This window comes from Juglans regia, chromosome 9 (assembly GCF_001411555.2).
Source record: "Juglans regia cultivar Chandler chromosome 9, Walnut 2.0, whole genome shotgun sequence".
NCBI lineage: Eukaryota > Viridiplantae > Streptophyta > Magnoliopsida > Fagales > Juglandaceae > Juglans > Juglans regia.
In genome coordinates this window covers 22,806,939-22,832,015 of record NC_049909.1, presented here as the reverse complement: position 1 = coordinate 22,832,015, position 25,077 = coordinate 22,806,939, and the positions used below count along the sequence as shown (strand labels likewise).

General features: G+C 35.0%; 2 protein-coding genes across 3 annotated transcripts; one reads left to right on the top strand and one right to left on the bottom strand.

Annotated features, from left to right (window-relative positions):
- The first annotated feature begins 13,385 nt into the window (after positions 1-13,385).
- LOC108993291 (transcription factor bHLH123-like) lies at positions 13,386-16,466 on the top strand. Of its 2 annotated transcripts, none has more exons than XM_018968159.2 (7): positions 13,386-13,837; positions 14,022-14,610; positions 14,713-14,820; positions 14,952-15,017; positions 15,146-15,211; positions 15,378-15,431; positions 15,593-16,466. In XM_018968159.2, the coding sequence occupies exons 1-7, from the start codon at positions 13,536-13,538 to the stop codon at positions 15,740-15,742; spliced, it is 1,335 nt and encodes a 444-aa protein (XP_018823704.1). In that variant the 5' UTR covers positions 13,386-13,535; the 3' UTR covers positions 15,743-16,466. The 2 variants fall into 2 exon arrangements, with proteins under 2 accessions (XP_018823704.1, XP_018823712.1); XM_018968167.2 differs by having other exon boundaries at positions 13,405-13,837; positions 14,025-14,610.
- Positions 16,467-20,844: 4,378 nt separating this feature from the next.
- Positions 20,845-24,615, bottom strand: LOC108993306 (NAD(P)H dehydrogenase (quinone) FQR1-like). The gene is made up of 4 exons (XM_018968188.2): positions 24,415-24,615; positions 22,006-22,099; positions 21,343-21,605; positions 20,845-21,262 (listed from the first exon to the last, which is right to left on the bottom strand). The coding sequence occupies exons 1-4, from the start codon at positions 24,435-24,437 to the stop codon at positions 21,031-21,033; spliced, it is 612 nt and encodes a 203-aa protein (XP_018823733.1). The 5' UTR covers positions 24,438-24,615; the 3' UTR covers positions 20,845-21,030.
- Between the last annotated feature and the right edge of the window lie 462 nt (positions 24,616-25,077).

Sequence of the window (25,077 nt, the reverse complement as noted above, 5' to 3'; positions counted from 1 at the left end):
TACTTGATAACTGGGATTTCTGGCATTTGGATTTTCAAAAGAGAGAGAAAATGATGAAGGCACACTTCCAATGTCTGTGAAAATATTACTCAATATAACTACAGATGCTACTTTGGAATTCTTCGACTCACAGTATTATAGCTGGTACATGGGAGAACCCAATCATGTCATATAAAAGAAAGTAAACAGTATCCTTCACTGAGATTTTGTTGACTTGGACTTCATGGAAGGTGCATAAATGTTGCTATTGACACACTGCTCAGAGAGAGAGAGAGAGAGAGAGAGAGAGAGAGAGAGAGAGAGAGAGAGAGAGAGAGAGAGAGAGAGAGAGAGTGTGTGTGTGAAGAAAACCATCGAAAAAGCATACATGGCACACAGATTAATCTAGTTCAACTGCATGGGTTCTAGCTGTCCTCACCTTTCTAGCTAGACCTCGCGTCGACTGGTCATGACATTGATGATTAACATTAGCAAATCTTGTTTGAGGCTAAGATTATTAATAATCAGGTTAGCCAGGTCTGAGGAACAAACCGCAACGTCTTGATTAAAGGGAATTTATTTACAATAATAAAAAAAGAGAAAGTGACAGCACCAGATTAATGGCGCTATGGCCTACAGAGAAGACCTTATAAGGAATGCTTCCCGATTAGGAAAAAAACGGCATTAACAAAATCATGATTGGTCCTTGGCCGAATTTATTCAAATTCTGGAGCCCAACATAAAAGAAGACCAACCAAATGGGTGACTAATAAAATGAGTTTGTCGGCTACTTTTGCGGGCCGAGATTGGACAAGATGTGATAACCCATCGTGCCTATGTACAAACATTTTGATTATGGTCTAGCATGTAGCTAGGAGAGGATAAACTTTAATCTAAAGTTGACAAACATGACAAGATTGATAAAAAAGAAACTGCAATGCATGAAAAATCAGCAAAAGATAATGAAGGTGACCAGGGGGCTGTACATGTGATTCCAAAACAAGGATTCTCCATCGATCTTTAAGCATGAACTTGGATTCACTATAATTGTTGTTCCTGGTTTCCTAATCAAAAGCAAATGCATCAGAGTGACTTAAGACTATGGAGTTAATGTCCAATCCTAGAGACCAATTTGCCTAGGAACACCTTTCACCCCATCTTTTCCTGTCTCTAAACTCGCTGGCCAGTGCGATCTTGTGGCGAGACCACCCGCTTGATCACGAGTACGTAGGGGAAAAAATTTCTGTTTTAAATTATTATTGCAATCACATAGAGAAGGGGCATACTTGAGGTTGCATTCAATAAGTTTCAATTATGATTGCAGTCACATAGAGAAGGGGCATACTTGAGGTTGCATTCAATAAGTTTCTTCCTTTCTCTTTCGAGCTTTTAATTCATTTGTTTTTAAAAAAATAGTGCAACAAAAGGCATGAATTTAGACAACAGATCAGACGGGAGGGGGAAGGGGGGGAGGGACCAAGTAAGGGGGGAACACATTCATATAGCAGTTGAAAATAAATAATGCAGATCATAGGCAAATAGGCTGCATTACAGTGTCCCTTGCTTTGAATGCGTTTAGAGATTACAATATTTTCCAATAAAAACAGATTCTGGGGGTGCTTCGAGTGGACCACAGACGTTTGAAAGAATATATAGCTGGTTTGTCTAGATAGTGCAATGGAATAAGGAGATAAAACCCTATTTTTAATGTTGTCTTTGCCATTATTATTTGACTTGTGCTTGTGTTTGTGAGGTTGTGTTCAAAGATGGGGGCTTGGAGGAGGAGGGGTTGGTCCCATTTGCATATGCATCTAAAGGAAGAGTGTCATGTCATGTCCCTATGATCTACAATTAATACCCATGATGAAATGGAAAGGAGATCGCGTAATTGTGTCCTGTAATTGTATACTTTTGGCCCCTTAGCTACTCTGATCGATCCCCTGCTAGCTTTCTCACCAATTAGGAATGTGGAGTAACATATAAAGAACATGATCTCGTTGTAGGGCCTCCACGTACACACCACCTGCCTCGCGAGATGACTCACATATATATGTATTTAAGACAATATTGGTGATATCTCCACCAATGCCAAACTGCCACATAACTAATTGCTCTCAATCTCTTCTTCATTTTCTCTTCCTATCAGAAAAGAAAAACTTACTTTCATGCATATAATATGCTTTATACAAAATCTATATATATATATATAATATAGGAGCTTCCCATGTCAATACCAAAGGGCGAAAATGATAGTCCGACTGTCTGAGTACTTGAATCCCGAGATCCGGCCGGGGGACTGATCATTCAATGTGCAACCCAGCAACTCACAATTGGACGACACTTCTGGTGATGGTGCTGTCGTTTACTCATCAGCCATTATTTATGAAAGCTTGTTTAAGACTCAGAAATCACACTACCCTTTCAAGAAAGTCAGACCCTTGCATTTTCTGTGCAATCTGATCAACATGTTCTTGGGTGGGTCCTTTTTGTTAATTTGGATTCATGGAAGAAATTGCTTGATGGGATTTCCATTAACAAGCGGGACAACAAAGTTTGTAACATACCTCTAGTTACTTAGGAACAAAATATATTGAAATTATTCACTTCAATAGGAGCACCTCTAGAAAGAAAATGAAGAAGAAGCTAAGAGAAATAAAGTAGAATTTTCATTAAGTTTCTAGATGAAGAACTCTAGAACCGTTGGCTCGTACATAAAGGAGATGATCCCTACATTGCCCAGACTAACACACTCAAAAGCATACAAGAAAATAAAATCAAGATCAAGGGCCACTAACTATATTGTAGTCTAAATAACGGATAGTATCAAAGTAAATGAAATTGTAAATAAAATTAAATTGGCCCATGGCCCAGTATTCGGTTGGTGGACTTGTGACAAAGTTCGTCAGAAAATTTCCAAACATCATCTTTTGTTTTCATTTATTGTAATCTATTTTCGAAGTACAAGCTAGAAGACTACTACTTTTCCTTTTGATATATAGATGCACAGCACTTGAGCATTGATGCCCAAGTATGCGGCCCATTGTTTTCCTTCTGTTGTTTACCTTGGGCAACCTATATGGGCCGCTGAGCCGTCTCAAATCGATTCCAAAAGCGGGTATTTGGGTCTTCGAATTCTCTGTTCATTGTTTGGGTTTTTCTGTCGGGTCTAGAGGTGAAGCCCATTACAAAATCCTACATAATCGGGGTGTACTCTCTCTCTTTCATAGTCCAGTTCATTCTTGTACTCCCTCCCTCGAATCCTCCCCTAACTCCCATTCTAGGTTTATTTATGACCTTTTTCTGTTGCTCGATCTTGAATTCTCCTCCCTTTTCACCCATCAATTCGCTCTGTTCTTGCACCTCCACGGAGAGGCTCAGCTTTTATCTATTGTCATCTACAGAGGCTCCAAGAATTTTTCTTTTTGAGTCTTTTACATCTTCCCCTCCATTTTAATCGGCACCCAAGACCAACGTCTCATGATCAAAGTGAAATGATATTTACAAGATATGCAAATTCCGTCCACTTTCTTTAAAAAAGAAAAAAGAAGTTGATAAATATATGCCTATATGAAAAAATCATTTTTTTTTTTTATATAGTACTCAAGTCAATTTTTTTCAAAATGAAATGAATGCATGAACTTGCACATTTTAAAACTGTACCTAGTATATATCATTTCTCAGCAAATTTTGCCATATACCTATCATTTCATTTATTCAATAATGATCCATGATGATATATATTTATTTCTCATTTATATAAACTTTTGAGACAGTGATTTAATCGTGCATTAAATCAGAATTAGGTAGTGTCGATCAAATGATTCTGCTACGCTTATAAAAACAGCTATTATATTACAAAAAAAAAAAAACTATTGAGAGTTATTAGGCTACGCTAGCTAGCTAGCTGCTGATATCGATCGCCCATTGGATGAATGAAGCAAGAGCAGCCCATTTGTTTGCCTTAATCCTTTTTAAGTTTGTTTGAGTTAAAGCCTACCTTTAATTTGTTGATTCTGGTTACCGATCGTATAGACCCTTTTTTAATACTGCATGATGGTCATGTGAACAGAAAGATCAGGGCGGCCTTCATTTTAATCATGACAAGCGAAGAAAAGGAATTTAAGTAGTAGTAGGTCCACCCAATCCTTCTTGATCTTCATACTACCATCATGAATTTGGCCTTTTAAAAAAATAAAAAGGTCGAAAATTCTCGGTATATGATGCAAATATGAGGTCACATATATATGCTCTGCAGTACCTGTTGGACAAGGAGGATCAGACCTCGATCATGATCAGTACTCTGATCCAGTTCGCTAGCTTATTCTCCCAAAAATCGTGATCTCAGGTCAATTAATTCCACATGTTTCCGCTTCAGAAATCAATGGGCAAAACATGACTTCTTGATCATTTGTAATCTCTTAACTGAATATATATTTATGTTTTTCACAAATTTAGAGATCAGGCAGTACTGCATGCATGATGCAGTCGATTACACTACTGATGAGTTTGAGTTAGTAATTGGTGTGGAATAAAATGACAATGTGGTATATAATTAATTATAATAAAACCAAAAAAAAAAATCAACAATGGAGGAATCATGCTCACCACGACAAGGTACGTACTTAGTGGAAATTAACGCCATGTTCAAGTTAGGTTTCACTCGCTATTTCTCACAAGAAGAGGAAAAAAATTAAAAAAAAGAAAGAAGGAAATTTTATAGGCCACACGTACAGGACATGAAGGAGATATTAGAATAGTTATGGTTTTTCAAGAAAGCAAAAGCAGACAGGAAATAATATATATAGATTTCAACCAAAGTCTTCAAATATTGTAGGATTAAAACGGCCAGGTTTTGACAGGCCGTGGGGACCCATTGATTACCAAAGGAATGTTTCATGAAAGAGGGTCAAGATCCATGTCAACCCACCAGGGTAGGGATAGAGACTATATATTTCAGTGACAAGACACCAACCCACTAGTCAAATTTGTTTACTTGCTTATCATCATCATTCTTTTGAAACAAGGGCTCCTTCCTTCTTTCTTTTATGGTTGAAATTGCAGTAACAAATTTTCAAATGGGAAAAACTCGACCTAATATTATAAGTCAATGACAAGAGAGATGGTCATTTAAGCTAAGGCGCCACACATGCAAGCCTGATCAGATCGATATATATTAGAACAATTTGAATCATCATGAGGTCCAATTGGCCGGGTCAGTAGTGCAATGGAGATGATGAGCCATGGAGGAAGAAGTTGGTGAGGATAACTAGCATTTGGACAAGTTTAACAAGGAGACAATTTTAGTACGTTAATTTTCCCAATACCGCACGTTTAAACGTTTTGTTCAATATCAAATCATCATGATCATGCCAATATATATATATATATATATTCGATCGAAATGGCAAGCTGAGAAAATTAATTGTACGTACACTGGTTCTAATTATATATAATTACTAGAATAATTAGTCGAAACTATGATATATATATATATGGATACGTATTCATTTTGTAATGATCTGTATGAATGAATTATTTATTATTTTTAGGTCTTCATCAAAGTTCAAAGGTTCTCTCTCCCATTAGCTAGAGCCTAGACCTTTGTCCATTTGGAGAGGCAACTTAATTTCCAAAAGTTAGCGCAGACTACTCATGTCTTAAGATTACATGATATATTATAATAAGCTAATAGCTAGCAAGCTGGCTAGGGATTGGCATATATGGTGCAGCCAGCGAAGATCATGAAGAGAGTGGAAGTCTTAGTTGGCGGTTAAAAGAAATCAGTATTTAATTTGATGAGTGGGGCGGAACCACGGGACCATATTAATAGTATTCTTTTGTAATGAGTAATTAAGCGACGAAATACACTCAAAAGATAGAGAAAATATCCAACTTTACTGCTATATATAATATAATATAGCCCTGTTTGCGCCCTTGTTAGCTCTACGCGGCCGCTGTGTTTATTATATATAATGCTATTGACTGTTGCATTTTTTGTTTTTTTTAAGATATCTTTGTCCCGTAAACAAATTTGTTTCTACTTTAAGAGATGGGGTTGCAAGCACCCTTCTTTGAGGTGGGTCTTTTAAGTTTTAAGTCGTGTTTTGTCCCAATCGATCTGCAGCCAAGTGCATGTTTTCAGTAATCGCTGTTTATTTCCTTCAATTTTTATGTGATACCTATGAAACAACCTAGTTTTTTGTTCACCTACCAAGTTTTATGCAGTTGAAGAGATTATCTTGGTTTCCAAGAGTCAGTGTTTTCCAAGAGTCGAAGGAAAACCACGAGACGGAGGAGTACTGGCGGCTGTTCCTCAAATCATGTCATTTTAATAATAATAGATCAGAGTCAAAACCAATTGAGCTAGCTAGACCATTGAATTTGCTTGATCCCCAGGCTGCTCCCAAGTCAACCTCAAAATTAATTTTATGACTTGTCTCATATTTTTAACTAATTGACTATTAATTTCGAGTGTTTCTCTTGCTTTTTTTATTTTTTATTTTTTAGAAAAACTCTCCATCCTCTCTAAAAAATTTAAATGTCTTCGAATGTTTTCATCGGAAAGGAGTGTGGAGCTATATGTATATGCTTTGTCTTTCATGATAATGTTTTTATTCCTTCCCTTCCCTTAGTTCGGTTTTGGTCACTCTCCGCTACGTTCCAATTCCGATACCGTTTTGTGTATATGCTTTAGTTTTCATGGTAATGTTTTTATTCTTTCCCTTCCACCGGTTCGGTTTTGCTCAGATCTACTGCACTCCAGCAACCAAGAGTCGACACACGTCCTACCACGCAACCCTATAGCTACCGATCTACTGGTACGATGCGGAATCGCGTCGAGAATCCCGGTGAGTGACCCTCACACACGGCTTGATTCAGCACATGCCTTCACGCGCCACCGCACCCTGATGAGTCCGTCGGCTACACGCGCCACACTAGCAGATCTCCCACCTCAAAATTTTTTAGATTTGCCCCACCTCTCCTCACAACCATTGACATGTGGTCTCCACACGCCACCACATGTGTGCAGGAAGACAAATACTTTGCCACAAATTAGTCCATCTAATGCTGATTTTTCTATTATGTTATCGATTTTCCTAATCAATGATCTTGAAAAAGGGATTACAAATCTCTTTAAAAAATATCTTAAGATAACAAACTGCAGTGCACCCATACCTTATATCGCCTCAAGCGATGACTTATTTAGGGTGAGTTGAGTTGAGTTGAGATGATAAAATATTGACAAAATATTATTTTTTAATATTATTATTATTTTGAGATTTGAAAAACACTACAAGAAAACTGCTTATTTGTGGCCATTTAATTCCAGCGAAATGACTATTTACAGCCAAAATGAGTCTGTTTTGGTCACAAATAACATTTTCGCCGCAATTAAACGGCCACAAAAGCCCATTTTTCTTGTAGTGAAAGTTGAATTGTTTATTATATTTTGTATTGGGATTTGAAAAAGTTGTAATGATGAGTTGAGATGAGTTGAAAGTAGTTTACTAACCAAATGCAGCCTTAAAAATTATCTTTTAAGATGGCACCATCTTTGTAGAGTATGAGTAGTGGGGACTAAGAAATTGGTCTCAAAATCTGTTTTATTTTCATTTTTTTATTATTTTTGTACTGTAATTATTGCATTGAGATGTTTATTGGAGAATCCTAACCCCTCCTATGTATCATCTTTTCATTTTTTAATAAAATTTGATCGCGTAGATTTAATAAATAAATAACAAAAAAAAAACTAATTGACTTATTAAGACTTGATGCAGCATGCATGACCCATCGGATAATGATGATGATCACCGCAGCAGTCTATCACATATATAATTACTAATAATTAAGACTCCGCCAGTGTGTTCTGACTTGTTATTTTGGATTAAGCAACTTGAGAGAGACTGTGTGTCACATCGAAGTCAACCGGACAATGATATAAATTTATTTACTACTAATTAATTCCCAATCAGTACTTAATTAATCCGGTTGACACGAGAGAGAGAGAGAGAGAGAGAGAGAGAGAGAGAGAGAGATGGGGTTGAGAAACTTAACAAGATTTTGGGAAGATGGATGGAGTCCATTTCAGAACTCGCGTGTGTTTCAGTACTACTCATATTTATCTTTCTTGGGCTGACATAAAACAAAGAATGTCATGATCAACAATGAATTAATTGGGAAAGAAACATTCAGAGATATCAAACTCAGGACTCGGGCGGGCTGGCATGTGTGTTGAATTGGGAAAGAAACATTCAGATGGAACATAGATCGCTCAGGTGCTTTTGCATTTGTCTCTGCTTCAATTATCCAATGCTACTCAAACAAGGGCATACGATCAGCTGGTACGTCATAATCTCACTGAATCTTCCTCATTCTTCATCCAGTACTCGTACGTACGTACGTGTGGATTGTCCTCTGAAATGTCGGGAAAGAATCGAAAGATTACAATATAGCTACTTCGTGTCTGAGTTTAATTTAATCTACCAATTAAGTCTCTAATTCGATTAATCATGACTTTGTAATAAAAAATCATATGCATATATATATATATATTATATATGTATGTATGTGTGTATGCGCGCGCATGCACCTCAAGCTTACAGCAGTATGACATCATTTTCTATTATATGACGATTGAAGGGATCAATATTTCTTTTCGTACATGTGAACAAGTAATAATATTATTGGTGAATATTGAAAAAGTATATTTTGTGATTATTTTGATGAATCTAATTCATGGTGTGGTTGCAGTAGTACAAATTAAAGCTGATGTACCCTAGCTAGCAACCTAGCTATTGCCACTCAACAATGACTAAAATTATTAAAAATAAAAAAAAAAATCCACTAAGCAGTAAACTAATTCAGAAAAAACAAGTCCAACGACAAATTTAATAAACCCGACTAAAGAATTTAAAAAAAATTGCCAATCAGACGGATATTAATTGCATGATTAAGCACTAAAATATATAGTGAAGTCTGAGTTATTTCTCCCCCCACGATGGACTTTTGACAGACTCTACCAACACATATTTTTCATGACAATAACGATAGATCATCAATAGATGGTGCTACAGTTACCGACCGAGAATTTGTCCCGACAAGGTCATTTGGCCTTTTTTTCATACATTTTTTAATATCTTTAAACATTAAAAAAAATTCATAATATCATTAAAAAATATTTTTTTAATCATTAAATTAATAAAATAAAATAAAATCAATCGAAAAAATGTCTCAAGACCACCTCTCGGTGCCCAAGCATTTTCATCACATCAAGCTGGTTATACATACGTACGTACGTGTGGTCATTAAAGAAAACATATAAAGCTAGAATCATGTATTGATTTTTAATTAATTTGCAAGCTGGTCAGTGAATCAAAAGATATGATGTGGATCGACCATCCATCCAGACCTTAGACTAGGCTCCTCCGAATAAAAGGATCATTATATATATATATATATATATATATATATGCAACAATAAGTTTCGGTAAAATATGGTACTACTCCTAGCTAGCTCTTTTATTCACTCATGCATACACATACATATATTAATATATGGGCATATTAATTTGGTATCTGCTTGATTTTAATAGCTAGTTTATGTAATGATTATATATATATAATGGCTAGAGAATATGGGAAAATTTAGTATAAAAATATATTAAAAAGAATAGATACACAACTATTTTTCAACTTTTTATATAACTATAATTTAAATAAGGAGTATTTTTATAAAATATTTATAAAAATAACACGGGTATCAATATTACTCAAAATATTTCCTTCAAACAATTAATGGACGTGGGTCTGAGCAACAAAATAGTCTACAAAAGTGCCCTCGCTAAAACACATGATTCGCAATTCAAGATAATTCCTTATATATATATATATATATATATAAGATGTTATCAAGTTACTAAGATGTCTTAGTACAGCTTGTACTCCTCATTGTTTATGGAGCAAATTAAAACCCTATGCACGAAAATCTCCTCCTCATCATATGAATACATTCAAATTTTTTGAAATGTATTATGTTTTATTTTTTAAATTCATTCATGTCCACGAGAAAAACGTTTTTGTCACTCTCAGTCACATAAATTCAGAGATTGATGGCAAATAAAAAAGAAGAGAGATCAAGAAGAATGAAGAGGTGGATGACCGATGATGGATGTGGGGTGGTGGGTACGTGTAAATACTGAAGGGTAGGCCAAAATGCCAAATGATTAGGATGGAAGAATATTATGCAATAATCAGTCACTTTCGGGGCTCTGACTCTTAGGTGAGGTTTGAAAAAAGAAGTGGATCCCACGTGTCTTCGCACGCCTGCACGCCGTGTGGACCCTACTCGTTGACCCTTTTTTCTAAGGAAGTCATAATATTATTAGTATGATACCAGTGATGGGTCAATGTTTATAAATATATATATATATATATATATATATTTATATATCAGCCCCTCATGTATTCAATTTCAATTTCCTTTCTTTTTGTTTTCTTCAAGTCAAAACAAATTACGGCAGCTCGCAAAGAAAATAAAAAGGTATAAAGTGAAAAAACCACAAAAACTATAAATAATTTGGTGTGGTGAATATTGGTAGGTGCATGATTTAGGTTGATCTAAATTAATTTGTAAATAATAATATTTTATGAGTCTTATTAATATATATTTGAATATAAATAAGTTAAGATATGTGTTTGAATGTATGAATTAGATTGAGATGAATTTAACTTTTTATGAAAAGTTAAAAAAATAATGAATTTCATTAATTAATTTTTGGTTTGAGATGGATTAAAGTGATCTTAACATTCAAACATAACCTTGAGATCCTTTCGAGTTGGATGACCCATATTGTTACTATCTTTTCAAATTCGTAGGGCTCGTTTGGATACAGAAACCATCTCACCTTATCTCATCATTTATCATCTCATCATTACAACTTTTTTAAATTTTTACAAAAAATATAATAAATAATTCAATTTTTTAGGGCTCGTTTGGATAGTGAGTCGAGATGAAATGAGATGAGATGATTTTAGATGAGTTGAATAAAATATTATTAGAATATTATTTTTTTTAATATTATTATTATTATTTTGAGATTTGAAAAAGTTAAATTGTTTATTATATTTTGTATGAAAATTTGAGAAAATTGTAATGATGAGATAATATGAGATGAAATGAGTTGAGATGATTTATGTATCCAAACGAGCCCTAATGTTAAGTTTATAAAACAATTATGAAATAAAATTTACAAATTGATATGTCTTAACGTAAAAATTAAAAATTGAAACCAAATATCTACTAATAAGGCAAAAATGAGTATAAATATATGATTTGATAGAAAATAACTAATATTGCCCTTAATCCAAAGAATATATTAAGTTTTTCCTTTCATATTTGTACAAATTTATCTTCTTAAAGTAGTACTTCAATGCAATCAACGTAGAATTTGGGCCTAGATACCCCATATTTATCAATTTGGGTTTGCAAAAGAAATCCTCTTATCAAATTAATTCTCAAAATTCTTGACTATATATAATATATGTATGTATGTATAAATACTGATGTCAACGCGATCTTATCCTTGACTGAAAATAATCACCTCACATTTGACGCTAACTTTGAATTATTCCAACTTTCTGATACATGATACTGATCAGATCATCAAATAGGTTTGAATTAGAAAAACTGGTGCACGCGTCATAAATTGTCATTGTAATTAGCAACCTAAACAAAACAAAACATGAGACATTCACCCAACATTTATGCTCAATGTGACGTCTTTTCGGTTGTTCCCATGTCAGATTTTCATTACTACTACGTTACAATGACCCTTAATTACTTGGTATATACGACGAATTTGACCCTCCCACTATATCATGTATATGTTCTTTGACGAGCTGAGACGTACGTTGATAATTAATCACAAAAATCCAGCTTCCAGGGGATCCCATTTTTTAAATTGGTTGTGCTTCATGAGTTGGCTGACTTTTTATATATATATTGGAAAATATTTTCAATGAAAAGATATATAATTATCAATACTTTATGATTTGCCTTGAAATCAAGAACAAGTTGCGTACGTATATTTATATTATAAGAAGTGCTATAGTTATAAAGAGATTTTATAAAAATAAACTTACAAATTGACATGATTTTATATGACAGTACGTCATATCTATTTTACAATAAAATTAATTTTATAATATGACATATCATATTAAAATACATTAGTTTGTGAGTTAAATTTTATGAAATTCTTATGTAGAGATCAAAACTAATTAACTTACGGCCTTCATGACTACCAAGTTTTACATTTAATTAGATACTGTCGGTCGTTTTACACAAAGTTTAGTGATGCTGTGGAACACTTTGCTGTAGATCCGGCCTGCTGGCATGGGCTAGATAATTAAGCTGATACATATTGGATTTGGTAATTATTAATCCAAATGAGTGCATGACTTAATGACGACGCTAATTCCCATAGATCGAGTACTCTATATATATATATATGTTAGCTACCTTGACGGTAATCACAGCTTTTGGCAATTATTATTATTTATTTATTTATTTATTTATTTATCATCTAATTAAATTACTTTTTTCTGTAACACTGTAGATATGTAATCCACTCTTATATATATATGCAGTTTGCAAAATGAGTAGTAATAAATATACACACCAAAAATCCAAATCATATGAACGATTAATTAATGATACGCGCTCGCGTAGATCAAAATCAATTATAATATGGTTTTCTGTATGTAGCCATACCCTTGGATCGTGTTCTTTGATTGGGAGAGTGATTCTCACGTGGAGGCCTATCTAGCATAGAGTCGGGCTACTCTGCTATCCGTTCTACTTGATTGTTGTTTTTTAATTTTTTAATTTATATTTATATTTATATTTTTAAATAAATTTAAATATTTTAAAAAAATAAAAAAATATATCAATACACTTAAAATTACTTTTTTTTATTACTAAATAAAAAAAAAATTACTAAACAGTACATTTAAGCGATAAATTTAGGACGGCATAGTAGTTTTTCATCTGCATAACCTGACTAGTTATATATATAACCTGATTAGGTATATATATATATATAACGTGGCGATCGATGTTATTTTCAATTTTCCTTTATTATTTGTTGGATCAGAGTAAAGAGAAATATTTATAATAGAATTTAATGGAATTTTAAAAAAGAACTAATTAATGAGACTTGAAAAAAAAAAAAAAAGCTTCAAAAAGTAAATATCAGAGAAGGGAAAATTCAACCCCAAAACGACCTTCTTCTTTGATATCAAGTACCGCGGACATTCCGGTTACTTAATTCTTTCATTACTATACACACCAAACGGGAGTAATCGAAACTATAAATACCGATAGAAGCAGCAGACCGTTTTCATTCATTTTATCGAACCATTAAGGCTCAAAGAAAACAAACAAAGAAGGCGAAAGAGTTGAAGAGTCTGAAGCCAAACCAGATCGGAAAAGGCTAGAGGAGCGAATATACAGCATAAATTAACAAAGAAGCAGTCGAGCTTATTAATCTGTGATCATGGCGGACGAGTTCAATACAAGTGGGAACTGGTGGAATTCTTCAAGAACCAGGTTCGAAAGCGGGACATCTTCGTCTTCGGCACTCAATAGCTTAGGGAGCTTTGGATGGCCAAATGATTTAGCGGAAATCAAAGCGAGGACTACCATGGATTCTATGTCGGTGTCGGGTAGCTCAGTGGTTTTCCAGGACACCCAGAAGCTGCAAGGACATGAGTCAGCTGGTGCCAGCGATGATCCCAACTTACATATGATGGGTTTAGGCCTTTCAACTCAGGCCATGGATTGGAACCAAACTTTACTGTAAGTGCCAGAACTCTTTCATGCATGTCTACTAATTAAGTAAAGAACCAATGTTCTTTCAAGTTCGGTTTTTTTCTTGATATAATTTCTTTGTTTTGGAAAATAATATATGAAATTGAATGATTTGTTACTAGCATTAGTTAATATAATCGAGCTTTATTTTAACGTTTATATGTGGCGACAGTAGTAGTCGTGGTGAAAAGGCGGACAGCGGTTTCCGTTCGATGCTTCAAGAAACTGGGAACATGGGATCTTCTCAAGTTCAGTGGAGGGAAAGACTGTTTTCTGGGATGAGTGGGAGCGAGTCCTCCGCCAACGAGTTTAAGCAACTTAATCGTGGCTTTTCTTTAGATCAATCCCCATTCAGTCCTCAATATAGTTCCGGGGATAGCACTGTGACATGCCAGGGCTTGCCTTCTAGTTTTCAGATGGATTCGGCGTTGTACGGAAGCCCTTCGGCCATACTGCAAGGTCTGTTGGGACCGGATAATCAGCCTCATCAACAGCCTTCACTCGAGAATAGGCCGATGAGTTTTCCATATCCGGCAAACTATGGCTTGAATTCTACTGAATTATTGCCTTCTTGGTCCAAGGTTCCTCAGTTTTTGAGAACAACTTCACCTCCGAAACAGACACCAAGCAGTCACTTGCATCTCTCGAACAACGCCCCGTTTTGGAATGCGTCGGAAGCGGCCATGAAGGACGTTCGGCCGAGCTTTTTCCCATCCCTGCAACAGCAGTTTCCCACTCCAAACTTTGATGAAAAGCCAAAGGTATGATGAATAGGATAATTGAGAAAGGAAACCTCGTTGTATTCGTGAGTAGGGTTTAAGTATTGGGTTTGAAAAACTTCATATATATTCATTATTGAGCAGAACATATCCGAAGTTCGGGACTCATCCACAGTGGGGAAGAAAAGCGGCAACGAAGCTACATCTAAAAGGCCTCGTAATGAAACGCCATCGCCTTTACCAGCTTTTAAGGTACAATAAGTGCAATAGGCCTTTTGACAAGAGGAAGCTTTAAGCTTTTGGTTGTTTCTTTTTTCTCGAAAATTAAATCCGATTTCATAAACATATTGGCCGGATGAGAATTCTTAGCTTTGGTCTGATAGGTGAGGAAAGAAAAGATGGGGGACAGAATCACTGCACTCCAACAATTGGTATCACCTTTCGGAAAGGTAAGCTTCTGAATTGATCAATCGATCCTTTACTTTCACAAAGATTGGAGTGAGTGATCATTTTCTTTCTGAATACATGAAAAGCGATTTACTTTGAGAGATCTTAATATCATGCTATATTGTGTCAGACTGATACTGCCTCGGTGCTTTCTGAAGCCATTGAATACATCAAGTTCCTCCATGAACAAGTTAGTGTAAGTCCATATATATATATGAACCAAGCACCTCGTAATTACATTGTCGTTCTGATAATTAATTAGTTAATAACCATATATAATGAGAAACCAAGTTCAGCCCCCTTATATATGGATCAGATTATCAATCGTTTCTGATTAATGCCTGTGTTTTAAATAATATTAGGTCTTAAGTACTCCTTACATGAAAAGTACTGGAGCTCCCATACATCATCAGCAGGTACGTACAATATTCTCCAGCATCCTGATAGCTAGCTAGCTTATTATAAATCCAATTATGACAATAATTTAGTTCTTTAATTTATTGCGTAATTGAAATTATTTTGGTATTTTCTTTTTCCTTTATAAGAAAGCGTGCTTTTTTTTTCTCTCTTGATACAGGATTTTGATAAATTAAAGGATCCTGAAGGACCAAAACAAGATCTTAGAAGCCGAGGACTATGTTTGGTACCGGTTTCAAGTACATTCCCTGTCACTCACGAGGCCACGGTTGATTTCTGGACGCCAACATTCGGAGGAACTTTCAGATAGAGCAACAAGAAATGGTCAAAATCCAGCGCCCTCTTCTCTCATGTAATTAACTAGTATATATATATATATATATCAGACGAAAACCCAAGCCAACTTGGGAGTGATAGGGTCAGAGAAAAAGATGGAGAAGAAAGGCACAGAAAGCCCACATTATCGTACGACTAGTAAGAGTGGGCAAAGAAATTCAAGAAATGGTGAAAGGTAGAGAAAAGGAAATGACTTTCCAAAGGACAGCCATTGTTGGCCAGTTACAGGCAAAATGATATTGCAGGTGTGGCCAATATTGGAAATGACGCTCCAAAGGACAGCCATTGTTGGGAAGCTACAGGCAAAATGATGCTGGGTGTGGCCAATACTCGGGACCGATGGAATTAGCAGCATGCATACTAATTATTTGTAATAATAGAAGAATTATGATTAGAGGTGGTTAATTAATTAAGGTATATATAAGAAAAAAAGCTGCTGAATTTAGGGAAAGTTGCAGGCTGATCTTTAGAGAGAATTTGTTGTTATTAGAGGATAAAGGAGCTTTTAATTGTTCTTAATTAATTATTAATAGACCTGGCACTAGCCTTTAATTAATTTAAGAAAAAGCTAGGGAGGAGAAAAATGTGAAGGAATAATTGAATTATAGAATAGAAGTGAGTGTGGGGATGTCATCTGATTGGAAATCTCACTCTTGATTTGTTTATGTGTTTGGAATATATATGTTAGTGGTAGTCAGATGCTGGCCCACAGCTCCTCCTTTCATGTTTTCTCATTAGTTTTTTAAGAACATTGAAAATTGTTTTTTCAAAAGTACATTAGAAATTGTATGTCCAGGTACGGGTGCTAGCTACCAGCTACTTGTTAAGCTTTCGTGCTCTTTATCGACTGGTCACATTGAGGGGCTTCCATTGGAAGCTGGTGGTGATCATGAAGAGAAGCCAAAACCCCCCTATTAACAAAAGGGATCGAGAAAATTATATATATATATATATAATCCTGCAAACATTCAAGATCATGGTCAATTTGCGTGCATTCCAAACAAGCATAACGCAAATTTATGTGGACAATCAAAACCAATTAAGGTTATGACAACGAACGAACGAACGTGTTTGCCAACAATGTCGTTTCACTTTATAATCATGTACTGGTGAATGATATTTGTTCCACTTTTGAACGCTGTACCATTAATTAGCTTTAATTTGTTCGATCCCTTGATCAGTATTTGCATTGCATTAGCTAAAAAGAACAAACAAATAATTGCCAGTTTCCACTCCCCGCGATTTGTGGTAATTATAGCTAACTTTTTTTGTTTTTTTTTATTAATTCCATACAAGTTTTTCTTATACCTAATTTGGATAGCGGAAGATGAATTCTTATTTCTAAAGAGTTAAATGCGAAATCTTATATAATTCTTTTGTTTGGCAGCATTAATGTATAATATGCTTTTTGCATTAGATCGAATTAAGATTTCTAAAATATGAATTAAGCTCCAAAAACTGCCGTTTTCTTTCTTTTTAAAAGGAAGAACCCTCTAGTACTTATTATGGGTGGCTAGCTATCTCCCTAAAATTTTTTTAAAAAAATGATCACCAATCCTTTTGGGATGATGATCCGATCGAGCAACCCAAGGCCTATTGGGTTAGAAGGGGGACTGGTCCAACCAACTCTGCACTTGTATACTTCATCTATCTCGAGGATGGAATTCCTGCCCAAACTATGGATAAGAATAGCTTTCCCATTTCAAGGATATATATATATATACGGCAAACTAGTTAACGTATTTGTGTTAGTAATAAATCAAATAGTGCAGAACCAGATTGAAAGCTAATGGACATGGTGATGAGATGGACCAATGAGTACTTTCTGAAATCTACAAGACGCCGAACCACCGCAAGATTTTAGGGAAAATGCATGTAGGGGACTGTTAAGGACTAAGGAGAAACCATGCAGTTTGTACTTAGTTTGAATACGAGATTTCCTCCTTGCATGATTGCATCGAGAACTAATTAACTGCATGCTGAATTAAACAAACAGGATTTTCTTGAACATGAGCAAACTACTATATATATATATACCTCTTTCCCGTGGCCTTGAGGTTAATTTCATAATTAAGGCTGACGGCCTACTCCTTAGGGGTTTTTTCTTAAATTCATTTGAAATCTTGGAGGTGTATGTTCTATAATTCGGTATTTCTGAGAAAATTATCATGGAAGTCTAGATGGATGTGGAAGAAGTTAGAGAACAGTACTACTGACAAGTGGAAGAACTTTATGGCAGGCCACAATTAGATAAGATTGCAAGTTGTTGTCTACCACTCTATATACCATATATCCAAACCAAGTTGCAAACTCTCAGGCATTTTCTCTCTTTTTCCAAGCATTTCGAATTGAACAAGTGGATATGGCGGCCAGTTGCAGAAGATCATATATGTAGACAATAGGCAGTAGAATTCGCTGAATAATATGTGACTGATTTTTCAATGAAAATAATGGAAAAACTAGTTTGTATTAGTTCATATCTAATTCTGATCTGCAAGTGCTACCTGATCGACAGTCTACTTCATATATAAGATTCGGTTGGGCGAAGGGCTCTAATGCTGTTTTTTGCTAGCTTGTGATCGATATGATCAGATAATGTGTTTCTGGCAAAAGAAAGATCCAACTATCTAACTTACCAGAAACTTAGACCTGCTCATCGATGCCAGCATTCTACAACTGGAAGGAACGCTGCTGAAAAGAGGCTCCTAGTTAATATAAATTAGGCCATGGATTTGGAGCTTCTCTTTTTGGATCTAAGGAATCACAACACTGAAAAGCGAAGTAAAAAGGGTAGGTTTGGATATAAAAAGTATCCCATTTCATCTTATTTAATTATTATAATTTTTTTAAATTTACGTATAAAATATAATAAACAATTCAATTTTTTTAAATATTAAAATAAAAATAATATTAAAAAATAATATTCTAATAATATTTTATTTAACTTTTAAATTTATTCTCGTCTCATCTCAACTTATTATCTAAACCTCCCCTAAAAGGCGTCAGTTGATGGTGAAAAATAGAAGCCAATTTGAAGGCTTCTCGTTTAATATTGCTTATATTTTCGAAGATCAAGTCGAAGGTATCAAAATTTCTTCAGTACGTACTGTTTAAATCCTAGAAGATCAGAATAAGGTGTTGGGCTACGGAAAAAAAAAAAAAAAAGGTGTTGGGCTACGGATCCAAAATTAACATGAAGATTGATTGTCGTGTAGACCAAAAGATGCAATGAAGAATCAAGACTTGGCATCTATATCCCTTTTGGCCCAATGCTCAGAGCCTAAACGACTACCTTCTGCAATCCATATACTATTTTTTTTTTTTTTTTATAAGTAATAGATAAATTTTATTGATGTGAATGAAATAGGCATGTATCATGTACATAGGAAGTATATAAAAAAACACCTAAATACATTCTAAAAACGATGAACTAAAGACAAGAAATCATAAATATCCTCCTCGTTTAATACAATAACGGAAAACCAAAGTAATAAAGTTTGTAGAACAAAATTCTTCAGCTCTACCATTGTGCGTTCTTTGTCTTCAAAACAGTGCGCATTCCTTTCTGTCCAAATACACCACATGATACACAACAGAATCATCCTCCAAGTTGCTGCCACTTGATGACTACCTTGCAATTTTCTCCAACAACTCATCAAATCCACCACCCTCAAAGGCATCACCCAAGCAACACCAACCCTTCGAAAGATCTCATCCCACAACACCTTTGTTACATCACAATGTAGTAAGAGATGATCCACCGATTCTCCATTCTTTTTACACATGTAGTACCAGTCCAACACTACACATCATCTTTTCCTCAAATTGTCTATGGTCAAGATCTTCCCAAGAGCAACATTCCAAACAAAAAAAAAACAACTTTAGAAGGCACCCGAGACCTCCAAATGTTCTTCCAAGAGAATGGAGTGTGATCATGTGTAATCAAAAGGTTATAATACACCTTAACTGTACATTTCTTTTGATCCTGAACCCTCCACTTCAAGCTATCATGTTGTCCCATAGTAGTCCTCGAGTAATGTAATAGGCTGAAAAAATTTGAAACCATAGATAATTCTCAATCATAAATATCCCTATTAAACAATACATTCCACTGCTGCGAACCATGAGCCAAAAACCGCACATCCGCCACTGAAGCCTCCATATTAGTTGCAATACAATATAAAACCGGAAAAACTCTTTCCAATGCATGATCTCCACACCACACGTCTCGCCAAAAACTGATTCGGTTGCCCTCATCGGCTACAAAATGAATATGTTTTTCAAAACATGTCCACCCCTTCCTTATAAACTTCCATAACCCCACTCCATACCCCCTTCTCACTTCTTTGGAACACCAACCACCCCAAGCAAAACCATATCTAGCGTCTATAGTTTCCTTTCACAAAGATCTCCCTTCCAAATGATATCTTCAAAGCTATTTCCTCAAAAGCGCTTTATTAAAAGCTCTCAAGTTACAAACACCCAACCCCAATTCACAATTAGGGCACATACTATTTTCCAATTAATCAAATATAATTTCTTCTCCTCCCCTGTGCCTCCCCATAAAAAATTTCTAAACAATTTCTCAATCTTATTCACCACCCTTATTGGCATAGGAAAAAGAGATAAGACATAGGTAGGAAGTTTAGTGATCCATATACTATTCCGACGATTATTCTGAGAAACCACCAGTTTTTTTATCAGGACATGATTACACGGATTTCAATACCATAAACACGGTCGTTTTTTATTTTTAAATCGGCTACTAATTGACTTCAATCAATAATCAATGGATTGTACGGTGAAGATTTCGTGCTCGAGTAGTGCGATGTCTATCTCACCAGGCATTAGCTTTGACACCAGTATAGAAGTAGTTTTGTCATGTTCTAAATTAAGAGAAATGATTTCTAAATAAACAAACTCTATATAAGCTTTTATAAAAAAGTAGATCTCATTTTAAAAAAGTGTAAAAAAAATTATTATTTATTAATAAGACTCATTATTTTATAAAAGACTTATATGAGACTTATCTATTTATATATAAGCGGAAAAGAGAGCAATTATGCACAGATGGGATGTTCCAGCAAACTTTTACCATTTATAACAACTGAACTGTGTGTAACACATACAAACCGTGCATCAAACGACACAGTAATTATTGCTTGCAAACACATATAGGATAATAGGAATATGAAAATCTAGGAGTATAAAATTGGAAAATGGTTTCAAATGATATCTTTATGGTGAGTTACTTCGGAAACTTTAAGCAGCGCCCTTGAGTTTCTTTGTGATGGTGGCAATGTATTTTCCCTGGTGGAATGCTTGCTCCAACTCAAGCTCAGATGGCTGTCTCGAGCCGTCTCCAGCGAAAGTTCCAGCACCATAAGGACTTCCACCCTTCACTTTCTCCATTTCAAACATGCCAGCTCCGAATGTATATCCAATGGGTACAAAAATCATTCCATGGTGAACCAGCTGAGTAATTGCAGTTAACCTAAGACATATTGATGGTAAGTCAGTTTTATTTTCCTGGATTCAGAATAACTCAGTTAGTTTAATGATTCATGAACTCACGCAGTTGTCTCTTGTCCACCACCCTGAGATGCGGTGCTGTAAAAGATCCCAGCAGGCTTGCCTGCTAGCTGTTGTGTTCTCCATAAACCTCCAGTTGCATCCAGAAAAGCTTTGAATTGAGCAGCCATCATTCCAAATCTTGTTGGGAAGCCAAAAACAAACCCATCAGCCTCAGCAAGCTCATTGGGCGAAATGATTGGTACATCAGTCTTTGGTGGTGCACTCAGCTTCCCAAGCGCCTCTTCTGGTAGTGTCTCGGGCACCTGCTCCACAAGTCCACTATAGTCAGTCAGGGAATTTATCAACCAATTACTGAAAATGAAGAGATAAATCTAAAAATAGATTTTCTCTAACTTATTCAAGAATGTAAAGCTTTTGGCCTTCTACTGAAAACCATGGCCCACCCAAGACACCATTGCTTAGCCATAAACAGCCCCAGTTGCTTGAATTTGTTGAATTGTGACAACCAATAACTTGGACGAAATTCTGATTTCTAGATGTACTGATCGACAAACTTTGGATGACATTTTGAGCATATATATAATAATATGCAAACCAGAGACTAGGTTATTAAGATTAAAAAGCAAACAGAAAATGAAAAAGATAAAGAGATAAAATGGCAGAGCATGCAATGCAGAGATGATGAGGAATGGACATTGTTACCTGCCATAATTTGGCTTCCACACCTTCAACAGATGCAGCCCCTTTCTTTATCTCTTCTGCTAGTTTCTCTACATGTCCATACATGGAATAGTACCTGTAGCAATAAGACAACAAAAGATTATGAGAGTTGTATGACAATCCAATCCCCACGGTAGCAAAATCAAGAATAGACTCTACCGAGAGAGAACAACAAACAGGGTGAAAAACAAATCACCTTACATGGATGGTATCTCATGAAAAATAATAATTTGCTTTTACAATTATATAATATTGTATTTGATTGAGAATTAAACGAAAAAAATGAGAGCATTAATGATTAAAATGCCATGAATACTTGCAAATCTCCGGGAAAAACAACTTGCTCAGATTTGACATTTAATGGATTGCTGAGAAGGTTCTTTCGGAAATTTCTTGCAGATTAAAGGCCAGTGGCAAATCCCCAAGGTCCACATCGCAGAGAAACAGTTGACTGACAACATTTCAAGTAACAAAATGGCCCTAAAAATGTCACTATTAACATTACAGAATGTTCTTGACCACCTATAATGCTCAAGCTAAGAGACAACTTCAGAAGATCACAAACATCAGAGCTTGGCAATTAATTTTTGCAGAACCGTAAAGAGAAAAGGGGACGCAGAATGGCTTGGATTAGTGGCAAAGGAAGAGAATTTATGGTGACTTGGGCTTTCAACAAGAACGAAGAGCAATGATAACGCTCCCACAGCAGACATTGGCTGGCTGCAGCCACATGTAGAAGGAACCGTTTAGCCAACTAAACACAATACCATTTGAAAGAGATTTCTAAAAGTTTATTTCCATCCGAATCACCACTCTTAGAGCATTAGAATTGGTCTATGTATATACATATGCAAAGTCATATTTGCATAATATGACCTTAAAATCTTCCACATTGACTTATACATATCTAAATATTTAGCTATCTATGCATAATTTGGATAATTACTATTCACCCTACAAATCATATTTAAATAATTATTTCTCTCCTCCCACTCTCTCTCACACAATTCTTTCATTTTCTCCCTCCTTCAACAACAAAACAAACCTTCACTTACACATTCATTTTATTATTATAATATATTATATATTTTTTTTTATTTTATTATATTTTTAATATATTATTATTAAAAAATTATATTTTTTATTATTACATTTGTATTATTAATGTCAAATGTATGTAGTGGATATTAATTGTAAAATTTATATAAAAAATTGATTTTAACAAAAAAGTAATAATAATAAAATATAAATATTATTATTTTATCTCAAATATGGATAAGTCAATATAAAAATTTTGCTTAAATAGTAAAATAAATATATAAAAAAAATAATTTTATATATGCATATGCATAAACTAACACTAATACTCTTACGCTTTTCTAGATCTAAACTCGGGACTTTAGGTGTGCTTGAACTTTCCATGCTTCTTATTTTGTCCTACCAAGCACCCAATCAGAGGCAAAGCCGAACGACTACAATGGATGACCACATTTGATTGTACTTTTCACGTTCAACCTGTGCATCCTACACCTACAACTCCTGAGACATGTGGATAAATAATGCCGACACCCAGCTAGGAGTGTAAACCACGTCACACAAAAAGAAGATCAAATCAAAGCTTTTTTCACTAGGGCCCACATCAAAGCACAGACTGTTAAAAGTCTTTTTTTTTTTTTTGAAGAAAAGACTGTTAAAGTCTTAATTAAACGAAAAGAATGGTGAGAATTGCGCAGGATTGCATTGCAGAATTTATAACCAATGGAAGCTATGTTGACTAGGCTGTTCCTGTTCGTCATTGGTGTCCTCAGATCTTATATTGCAAAAGTAGAGCAAGAGGCCCTCTACATTCTGCAACCTTTCCAGTTACAGGTGAACAAGGAGATTATTTTAATTCGATTTCTTATGAAAAAAGAACAGCTATAAAGTAGAAATGCCAAAACAGAACGAACAGAGTCGAACCGGTATCATGCCAACAAGATAATTCAAAACTGTGAGACTCACTAGCGAGAACAATTCAACGTGCAGAGCTCTGACCTAAACAAAAGCCTCTTGCGTACCAAAACCCTTTTTCTTGGATTTCAGGTCATTCTCCGTTCATCAAATTAAAAAACACGTATTTAAAAGATAATCCTCACGATAATTCTCTCGGATCAATAACAGTTATTACAACCAGCAAAGAAAGATTCCAAGAAAAATTACCTTTGCAACTCAAACAAAAGTTTCGGGAATATATTATAGAAAAGCAACCCGCAAATCAATCGTCGAAAGAGAATATAGAATTCGCGGAATCAAATGCAAAACCGAAGGATAAGAAATCCCCGCAAAGAAAAAAAAAAGGAATACAGAGAAAAAGGCAGAGTATTAGACGAAATAAGGTTGAGTGATGCATACACAATATACACTTTGGTGGCCATTGACGGAGTTGTGAAAGGTTCTCTGTGATTTCTCTCTGTATTCTTCTCTCTGCGATTCCGCGATCCAAATCTAGGTAACTTTGGCTAAATGCGTAGTGTAGGGAGGAAGGGAAGCCAACAGCTCTATTTATAATTGCACATTGCCCATTGGCTTAGTTTAAGCAGTCTAACTTTGGCGCAAAGTAATCGGTAAAATCGATTAATATAAAGGTTGAGACTTGAGACGGTGTCGTGTTCTTGTGGATTTTCCTCACCAATTATGACCCTTTTTTTTTTAGAGGGGGGGGATTAAAAGGATTAATGATGGTATGGTGGTGTCGGCTCATCATCATCATTCTCGCTGCTAACTTAAATAAATCCTCTAGAAGATGTAATAAACTCTTTCTCTCATAAAGTAATGTTAGATAAATAGTACAAGCGTCGTGTATTTTTTATTTTTAAAAAAATATAATTTATAATTAAAAATTTTAATTTTTTTATATTTAACTTATTTTATAACTGTAAATATCATTTATCTTATTTAAAATACATAAAAAAAATTTCCAATAAAAAGATAATTTATTTGTAAGCACTCAATATATAATTAAAAAATATGCAAATTAATTGATTGCATATATTAGTGCGACTGGGAGGATTTATC